A 9,219-nucleotide genomic window follows, 5' to 3' on the forward strand; every position below is an offset into this window, starting at 1 on the left:
ATCTTGATGTGTACAATCAGCACACAACAGTCCGCCAGGGAGGTCTCGTGATCAGTGTGGAATGAACAACTCTCCCTATTTTTCAGAGAGTTTTCTCACGGGAGAAGAGATTGAGGAGGGAGTGAGCCCTTGCCGTGAGTTCTTAGATAGGGTGTGTGTATGTGTCTCGTCGTCATGAGAGACTCCCGCAACTGCTGAACGGATAGGACGGGACAAAACAGTCTTCAACAGATCTGAATTAGCCCCGTCAGTGCGGGTTGAGTATATGTGGGGTAATGATTTTACAGTTTCAAATACTTTCTCATTAGTATGCGAAAACGTGCCGTACACTTCGAAGACTCCACGGAAGGCGCCGGGAGGGGCCGCCGTAGTGGTCGGACATCTGCCATCTCCTCCGTTTGTCATCACGCGACTCCTGTGCAAGTAGCAGGGTATGTGTAGTTGTCTGTATGCCTGACTCAAGAGAACAAAAGAGACAGCTGAGAGATGACGTGTCGAGTCCGGGAATGGTGGATGACCCAAAGAAGTGATGATCTAAGGCATGGGGGGGGAAGGGGGGGACGGTGTTAGAACCCGTCGATGGCTCCCTTTTCCCCTTCATTGCAGTTGATGTTCTCATATATATTATATGCGTTAGGAGTTTCACGCCATGGTGATGAATGAATGAGTGTATCATAAACGTAAGGTGTTCGCCTGCGGATACAAAGATCACCGCACCCCAGTAAAGCAGTGGCTATGTCGCAGGTCCTCACCGAGCGACGCCGCTGAGGGAGTTCATTTGTGAAGTGTTGCGCGTGCGAGTTCTTCGGAGCGAAAGAAGCAGTTTTACCGCAGAGACCGGAGAACAAGACTCCGTAGTAGTGAAACAGTTGCCCTGTCCTGATACAAGGATAAGATGGTGCTTCACCGTAGTAAAGCCGAGTCGCTTTTCTTTCTTATTTTTCGCGGTATCAAGTAAACTCGGCTGCGGGATGCCGCCTTCAGGCATTTATCTCACTTGCCTTTCATATGAGCGTACCCCGAGATGTTCAACACGCTTATCTCCTCTGTTGGGAGAGTAGGTGTGTGTACAACCTCTTTACTCACAACGACTGACGTCAATCTCAATGCCCGCCCAACTAGGGCGCCGCTTGACTAGAATAGGAACTGCCATGTCTCTCTCACGTGTTTCGTACGAGGGATCGGGAGGCGATTTGATGGCCTGCTGCGCGCGTTCGGACAGCTGGAGGGCTGATGATTAAACAGTATTCGTGTCTCCGTTTCTGTTGTCTGTTGCGTTTTTGCTTCCTCGTCGCGCTTGGACCTACCCGCTTGCGTCCCTGGTCGGGAGCAGGTGGGGCGACCTCAGAGTCTCCAAACCCGTCTGCAGGACGTGTGCAGAATGTGCATTGTTTTTGACGTCATTCACGTACCCGTGGAAGCTGCCGGAACAATACCCGGTGACTAGGTGTCCTACCCTCTGTTCACTGAATCTCTTTGCATTTTCTTCAGCGGGTCGGCAGTATGCAGGAACTTTCAGCCTGATGAGGCACGCGTTCTGGTTGGCTCCTCATAGCCGTTCGCTTTTGATGTAAGGAGCTCCCCAGTGCCTTGGTTGTTACGCCTGCAAGGAAATGGGACACGGGATATTCTCGGGGTAGCGACAGCGGGTGTCAAGAATGCAGGAATGGGGTCTGTATTGATTCCGAGCCCGCGTGGGCATGACGCACTTCTTGCGGAGCACCTGGTTGTGTACTTTCTTTGAAGGGAGCGTAAGCAAAGCACTTCCAGCCGGTGTGAGTTTGAGGTCGCGACTTTTGTCCGCTGATGCGGGTTTCGCCCTAAGGACGTAGGAATCATTTAGAAGGAATGGGTGGTGTATTGTCTGTCGTTCCTGTCCGCATTCGTTCGTTTCTCGGTTTCTGAGTGCTCTTACTGAGTGCCACCCTGTGTGGGGAACCTCGACGAAATATTATGCGGAATCGAAACACGTCACTGCGTGAAGCTTCACGTGTTTTCCGTGCACATGCTGAGGCATATGAAAATGTCCACTGCAGGCAGCGGCACACTCTGTTACCGACTCTTCCGACGGTCCCTCCTGTATTCTCGGGGCCCATGCCGGAGAACGAGTCGCGGCGCGGTTTCCAATGGGTTGCCCGAGCTCGCTGCTCTAAGACATAAGCGGAACACGTGGTTTAGTTTGACACTTACGCGTGTCCGGCGCATTCAGAGACCCCATATTGTTCAGGTATCTTCTGTCTGATTAAGCCCACTTCGCAGCGTCATGAGCTGACGTTCCAGTCCCTCAGCTAGTCAATCCCATTACAAAGGCAACGACGCCACCTCCGCTTGGTGAATATTCTGAGACCAACCATGCAACGGCGAGTACCCCTCCCTTTAGCGGCTGCACAGCTGTAGCTTCAGCGCTCACAGGGCTGCCTGCTGTTCGTTACTGGATGCGGTGCTCGTGCCCGGTTGCTAAACAGCTCACTGGGTCAAGAAGCGTTCCTGCCGCATGACTGAGTGACCACCGCCGCAACACAAAGAACCGGTGTGCGCAGGCGCATCAGCCGATACAGACGAGCGAACGTAGCACGCTTCTGCAGACTGAAACAGCTTAAAGAGGGTGGCTCAGGCCAGACAACCCAAGCGATCCGACCTAAAATGCGCTGTAAGGACCGCCTTCGTGGATGCATACGGTCGTAAAAGATCAGGGGAGATAATGTGCAGTTGCTGGATTCACCTCAAACGTGCTGCCTGAAGGGCGTTTTGACAGCTGACACAAGAGGAGACAGAAGGGAACTCCAAAGACGAGAATGACTTTGTTTCCGGGGGTTGGTATCACAAGTGTCCGCGGCTTTGGTATTGCCGCCCTCCAGCTTTTCGCTTCTTGGTATGAGCTGAGTTTGCTTCAATCGCTGAATTTAGTCGCTGATCGAAGCCAAGTCAAACTCTCCACGACAGACGGGCAGCAACGGTCGCAAGCACCCTGCAGTCGTCTGTGCAATGTGTTGTTGCGACAGGTCCATCAGGACCTGTCGCGAATTTCGAGAGCAGGCAAAAACTTCTGTAGAGGTTTCAAGGTATACGCCTGCTAGCTCATCAGCACGCCGTCTTCTAGATACCGCTTCTGAAAATGATCCTCTTTCCTCTTTGCCCGATGCCGGGACCCACTTCACAAACTGTCACTAGTTCAGCGCTTTTCAACGAGACTACACTGCCGACAACACAGCCCGTGCTGAGAGCGGCGGTCCCTTGACGATCGGCCGGTGAAACATGCGTCGACAAAAGACGAGCTGAGTGGTCAGAGAAAGAAAGTTCCTTCCGGGAGTGGAAGTACGCGGGGGACCTAAGCCTTCTCTGTGTTGCTGCCTGCAGAGCCCACAGTGGTGTGCGCAGAAAGCTGCACGAGGAAAGACACCACAGACAGAACAACACGTCCCCTCGGCCATACACTGTCAGAATATATCATCACTGCTGGCGTCTTCACGTCCTGCAAGATACGTGACTCACGACAGGTGCAGGTACCTATCTTCCCGCAAGGACACTGCTCCTTCGAGCCTCGAAGATACCTACTGTCTGCGGAACACGATGTTTCACCCCAGCTCCGGTTGGGCCTGCAATCGTTTCCGTTTGTATCTTCTGGACTGTCACTGACGACACGAGCTCCCAGACTGCGTAGTAATTGTAGATATCGATACATCTCGACGGTCAATCCTGCTTCTGGAATAGGGAGCGGCTTTCTAGGTGTTCGTGGAGTATTAAGTGGACCAATGTCACGTGCGGGCGGAAGTGGGGACAAGGCCCTCGCTCAGAGAAGCTTCCAGCAGCGGCTTTCCAAGCTGTTGGTGTTTAGCACCTATGTGACATGCGTCTGTGAAGGACCGCCGACGAAGGAGTTCCAAGAATTCCTGTCTCCGCCCTTGCCGTCCACACGTTACCAGGCCAAGCGGCCGCAACGAGTGCAGTATCCGTAGCAATGATGATGATGGTCTCGTACCTCTTTGTCGCTTTGCTGGTTCAGCTTCTGCCATCGGCGAGGTCCGTGAGACACGACAGCAGCACGCTTTGTCTTGTGACCGTGGAGCGTGCCAGCGTGAAGTGCTCTGACGTCTCCGGTGGTCCACTACTTGCAGGATCAGTCCATCACTCTCACCGCCATATCACCCCGGGAAGCTTGGGTAGGCACACTTTTGGCAGAAATCGATACGATCACTAAACGAAAACACTCCCTGCCCAGATTGTTTCTGCATGCGTCGGAGCTGATTGACTGGCTTTTTCGCGGGTCCGGTGTGTTTCAGCTGAGCTTACTCGTGCCAGCCCCCTAGTGGAACTGAGTCCCTCGGCCGGAGATTCCCTGGAGTCCCCGGGTTTCGGACAAGCACTCCCGGCTTCTGAAACCGCTCGCCTGAGAAAAGCTCTTTTGATCATCGTGGGGCATAGAGATTGTCTGCTTATGGCAACTTTGTCTTGCATCACACCGTCACGCATTTGCCGGGGAGAGACCTGGTCCTCCTGTCCACTTCTCCCGCTTTGGGCCGGACGCTTTTCGCTGTTGTGCATGCTTTTCATCTGCAGGCCGGGAACAGCCGGGTCTTGGTTCAGGGAAATTTGTTGCCGCTTGCCCTTTCTACTTGTAGACTGTTCTGGCAAAGGCATAGGGATGGCACCCGGGCCTTTTATGCGCCGCCTCGCTAGTGGATTCTTACCTCATTCTTTAGGGGGGGGTACCTCACCCCCTTTCTGGGCTACATGTAGTTCGTCGGCCCCTGTACAGATCTGACTCTTCGGTTCTCCTGAGCGAAAAGTATGGCTGTTGAAAGGGGCTGTGATTCTTGGCACCCAATGTTTTCTCTCTACTCGCGGTCCGCCTCTTTTTTTTTGTTTCCCACCAGCTCTACAGTCTCAAGCGAAAGAGACGAGTGCCGTTCTTTTTTCATGGAGGAAAGTGAACTGAACTAGCACACCGAAGTGGTTTAACCTGTGAGCTTTCCGGTTTTTTTGTCGCTTTCGTATTGCGCAGCATCCCTGTAGTTGGGACTAACGCACTACTTGTCTCTCTCTGTCCCTCCTGCTCCATGGGAGGTTGCCTTTCTTCTCTTCTGTCTGTAGAAGGGTCATGCTTGCTTCGCTTTTACGCGTAACCTGGGGCGTTTATTCCCAAGTTTCTTTCTGTGGTTTTTCTCTGGCGATACTGTGGTCGGAGTTTCTTTTGTTAGCCTTGACACCTCGGGTTAGCATTTGTTGGTTAAGTCCCCGAATGCGTAGTCCACGCGCTTTTTTCAGTTGTGCCGTAGAGTGTGGAGTGAGAGACGGAAGAAATGAAACCAGCAGACCTCGCTTCCGGCTGATGAGTTTGAGAGGCATGAGCAGTTGTGATGGACAGTGGACGACCTAGCAGCACATCGAGTAGAGCAGAGCAGCTCTGGTTGTTCAACGACTTGCATCGACCACATACTTACCCAAGGGAAGGAAGGATTGAGAAGGCAATGGGGTAGCGACAGAAGAAAAGAATGATGGAGGGAGTGTAGGAGTGAGGTAAACTCCGGGTGTTTGTGTTGCGGAGGTGGGTCTGCTGGTGCGTGTCCCGTTATTGTTTTTAGCGTACTGGTCTCCTCCTGTCTTTGCGTCTGCCTTTTCTCTGCTTTCTTTCTGCCACTTTCCCTTTCTCTATCGGCCCCCACCTTCATTGTCCTCTTTCTCCCTTTCAGACTATAGTCGCGCCCGGCTTCGCTTATACCTGATTTTTTGCATCTTCATGTCGTGAGGCCTTCCGCCATCATCGTTTTGTCGAGTTCGTCTTATTCCTTTCACTCTCATTTCTTTCTCCTGTGTCCCGGTCCTTTTCTATCAATCAAAAACCTCCCGGCCTCACTCACTCTTCAATCGAATGCTCCGTTGTCTCTTCTCCGCTCGGGGCCTTTCTTCACCCCTTCTCTCTTCTTTCCCCGGTTGATTGTTACTTACTACCAATACTCAAGAATTCCGCACTTATTGTAAGGGTTACAGCGCTCATGGTGATGTAGAGACAAGCGTCGCTGTGTCTGTCGGTCTGGACCTTTGCGTGTCTCCTCTCATCTGCATCCATTCTTCAAGATGGATAGAGAAGAGTTCTTTGATAGCTTGGAGAGGTACCACCTCCAGCGGGGGCATGCCTACGTCCCTGGGCGGCTGCTGGGTCAGAAGGTGGACTTGTATGACATGTTCATCATTGCCATGAGTCAAGGAGGTTTTCCCCGGATCAACAAAAACAACAAGTGGGGGTATCTCGCAAAACATCTCGGCCTAGTCCCCAAAGACAAGCCTCCTTCAGCTCAAGATTTGGAGCAAGTAAGAGACAGACACATCCCAGTGAAAATGCATGCAATCTTTGATGTGAATGACGCCGTCTACCTCTGAGCTGTGCTTTATGCGTCCCAAGTGGTGCACTGTTCTCTTGTCTCTGTTGGTCTATGATTCTCCGGGCGTAGAAGTAAGTAGAGAACGTAACTGCGTTTGTTGAGCTGGGCGTCGCTGGTTGTTAAGTAGGCGAGGAACCGGCGGGGCGGGTGTGGTAAGAGGGAAAACTTACACCCGCATGCAGGGCTTTTGGAGGGAACCATTCAGGAGCTGCTGCTAAGGTGTACATCAAAACTCTAACCTGGATTCATGCTAGCGAGTGCGATGGTGGTCAGTTGGCTTACATTTTCTTTCATGCGCGGCAGGTTAATACATATCTCCATGTATGCCGATTCCAAGTACACGCCTCCACATGTATACCCACCCTTGTGTACACTTCAACTTGTGTACAGTTTACTTGATTTTTCTGTTTCATGCTCTTGTGAGTAATCATGTGAAAGTGGTTGCTCGCTGGGAAGACTTTTTGAAGTGAAGGCGGCGTCACTGTTTTTCAATAGCGCATGCAAACTCTGTCAGTAGTTAGCCTTCGTGTTCGAGTGTCCTTCCTCTTCCACTATTGGGTTCTCTGAACCTTTCTCTAGTCTAATACTTCTCTTCACACCCGTGCATTTATTTGGTGAGATAGAGATCTTATCTATCTACACCCTGTTGTTTGTTCCACTTCTCGTAGGTGAAGCGATACTATGTGAAATGGATCCGCCATTTTGAAGGAGAGATGGTACCGCAGCATGTGAAACGTGATCTGATGCCGCCTGGTATGGAATTACCACCTAAGCGAAGTGCGAGCAATCAGCATAGTCAGGCTCCGAGTGTCTCTTCGACGCCCTCCGATCGACAAGACTCTCAGCAGCTTATCGCAGGGGGTTTTGGCGTCCCAATGACGCCCTTTGCTGTGGGACCAGGAGGACCTTCAGGAGAAGATGTCTACGGCTGCCGCACTAGGAATGAGAGAAGACTAGCCCAGCAATTGGGTACCCCGTCGAGCGGCGCTGGAGCTGTCCCCTGTGGCATAGGAGGTCTAGTTGGAGGCACCGGAATGAACCCAGCCGTACTAGAGGCAACACGGAGGAGAAACAAGTAGGCAGAAAGCTTTTACCACAAAAACACAAAACACTATGCATGAGTCTATCTATGGCCGGGCTGACTACATACACATCACATATGTACTGTCTTCTGTCCTGTTGGGCGTCTTCTTTCACCACGCGGACGTGGTGCCTTCATGTGTGTGTATTCACAAAGATCTCCGCGTATGCGATGCTGCCGAGTGACTTGCAGGGGAAGTTCCGTAGGAACGCCCCGCGGTTTAGTACACACCTCTGAAGGCTTTCCCGTGTGTGATTACTTCGATTCTTGAGGGCATAGTGCAGCAGCATGACCAAACGTGGTGGTGTCTTTTTCGCTGTCGGTGCGAACAGTCTAGCTGCCACTGCTACGGCATTTTTCTGGAGTCGTTCTGGTGCTTATACACCCGAGTGTGAACGGAAAGACCCCTTTTTAATCCTAACCGGAGAGTTTGTTACAGGTGGTAGTTTGCACGAGAAACACCGGCTATGTCTAGCGAGTAGGGAGCAACCAGCGGAACGTATCGTCAGACTTCGCCTTATATTCTGTGCCTTCCTCCCAGCATCACTTGAGGCTATACATATCCAAAGGTAGCATATGAACTGCTGTCAATTAACTTCGTTGCGTCCATTCATCAAGAGACTTGAACAATGTCTGCTACCAACTGCTGCTTCAGCCTAAGTGCCAGGTTCTCGGAGGAGTAAAACTCTTGCTGATGCTGCTGCTGCCGCTGTTTCTTCCACAGGTTCTTTCGGAAGTATGCGCCCGAAGCTGTCGAGGAGCGCCGACGGAAGCGGCGGAGACGTGAGGCGCTGATTGCTCGCGGTTTACTTCCCCCTGTTATTGGTAAGCTGAGAAGTGAGAGAGATCGCATTTCCCGGCTTGAAGTATTTGATATGAATTGACTGTCTCCTCGGCATAACGTTGGTGGGGTCGTTGACGGTGTGCTATAGCCAGCCTCCGGTGCGCGCAGATACCCACTCGATTTGTATGGAGATGGTGTAGGTGCCGCCGGTTTTGTGCCTGATGGTCTTGCAGGAGAGCGGAATCGTTTCTTCGTTGTTCTCATTTTCACGAGCGTGTTTCTTTTCTAGCTGGATTTCTCAGGCTCTCCGTTGTTGTCTGCGAGGATGTTGTATGCGTAGATAGGGTCGCTGTCTCCGTGCTATCTCTATAGCGAAGAGAACCTTGTGTACATGTATCCAACCTGGCAGTCAGGCCATCCCTTCAGCCCGACTACCCGACCCATTTGACTATGTGTTTCACCCATAGCCTCATAATCCAGCGAGCCCTCTTTATAAGGCATGTGAGGTTGTTTCCCCTGGTTGAGGTGGGCAGGACCCGAAGGAGACGTGTCTGGCTGCTTGACGGTTTGGAGGTGTCTCTGTGTGTCGCCCTGACCATCTCAGAGAGAAGCATAGGAACGTGTTGACCCGGTGTAGATCGATATGTGCTTCAGTGATGTCCGTCTTTATCCTTCTGTCCCTTCAGATATCTTCCGTCTACAACAAAGCTTGGAGGAAAGGCACTTTGCGCCGACAGACTCCATCTTTGCTCTCAATATGCTTTATCATCTGTCTAAGCCTGATCGCGGTATTTCTATCGAGCAGGTAGGAGAGCCAGTCCCTATCAGTGCTGTGGCGCCTCTCCATCATTCCGGAGCATTCGTCACTCATCGTGCTATTATGGTGTAGATATATATGTTAGTATCTTCCATAGATAGGTGCATTATCTTCTGCGGGACCAGGGTCGAATCTGGGTTCGATTCCCAGACAACCT

General features: G+C 51.8%; 3 protein-coding genes across 3 annotated transcripts in view; 2 read left to right on the plus strand and 1 right to left on the minus strand.

The window, feature by feature from the left end:
* Positions 1-2,055, plus strand: CSUI_001680 (uncharacterized protein). The gene has a single exon (XM_068061885.1). It carries the CDS (start codon positions 1,234-1,236, stop codon positions 1,396-1,398), a length of 165 nt encoding a protein of 54 aa, XP_067926137.1. The 5' UTR covers positions 1-1,233; the 3' UTR covers positions 1,399-2,055.
* A 1,028-nt stretch (positions 2,056-3,083) lies between these two features.
* CSUI_001681 (uncharacterized protein) lies at positions 3,084-4,291 on the minus strand. The gene is made up of 2 exons (XM_068061886.1): positions 3,980-4,291; positions 3,084-3,382 (listed from the first exon to the last, which is right to left on the minus strand). Exons 1-2 carry the CDS (start codon positions 4,011-4,013, stop codon positions 3,192-3,194), a joined length of 225 nt encoding a protein of 74 aa, XP_067926138.1. The 5' UTR covers positions 4,014-4,291; the 3' UTR covers positions 3,084-3,191.
* A 142-nt stretch (positions 4,292-4,433) lies between these two features.
* CSUI_001682 (arid bright dna binding domain-containing protein) overlaps positions 4,434-9,219 on the plus strand; it is a 21,086-nt gene continuing 16,300 nt past the window's right edge. The window contains exons 1-4 of the mRNA XM_068061887.1: positions 4,434-6,309; positions 7,049-7,455; positions 8,186-8,286; positions 8,932-9,050. Coding sequence (XP_067926139.1) covers positions 6,076-6,309; positions 7,049-7,455; positions 8,186-8,286; positions 8,932-9,050 — 861 coding nt within the window. The 5' untranslated portion in view covers positions 4,434-6,075. The remainder of the gene's footprint in view (positions 6,310-7,048; positions 7,456-8,185; positions 8,287-8,931; positions 9,051-9,219) is intronic.

This window comes from Cystoisospora suis, assembly GCF_002600585.1.
Source record: "Cystoisospora suis strain Wien I chromosome Unknown contig_672, whole genome shotgun sequence".
NCBI lineage: Eukaryota > Apicomplexa > Conoidasida > Eucoccidiorida > Sarcocystidae > Cystoisospora > Cystoisospora suis.

Excerpts from the sequence above, each read along its gene's own strand:
- CSUI_001680 (XM_068061885.1), top strand. The coding sequence starts at position 1,234 with ATGATTAAACAGTATTCGTGTCTCCGTTTCTGTTGTCTGTTGCGTTTT.
- CSUI_001681 (XM_068061886.1), bottom strand. The coding sequence starts at position 4,013 with ATGGCAGAAGCTGAACCAGCAAAGCGACAAAGAG. Across the intron at positions 3,383-3,979 it reads ACCAGCAAAGCGACAAAGAG|CTTTCTGCGCACACCACTGT; the intron begins GTACGAGACCAT and ends TTCCTCGTGCAG.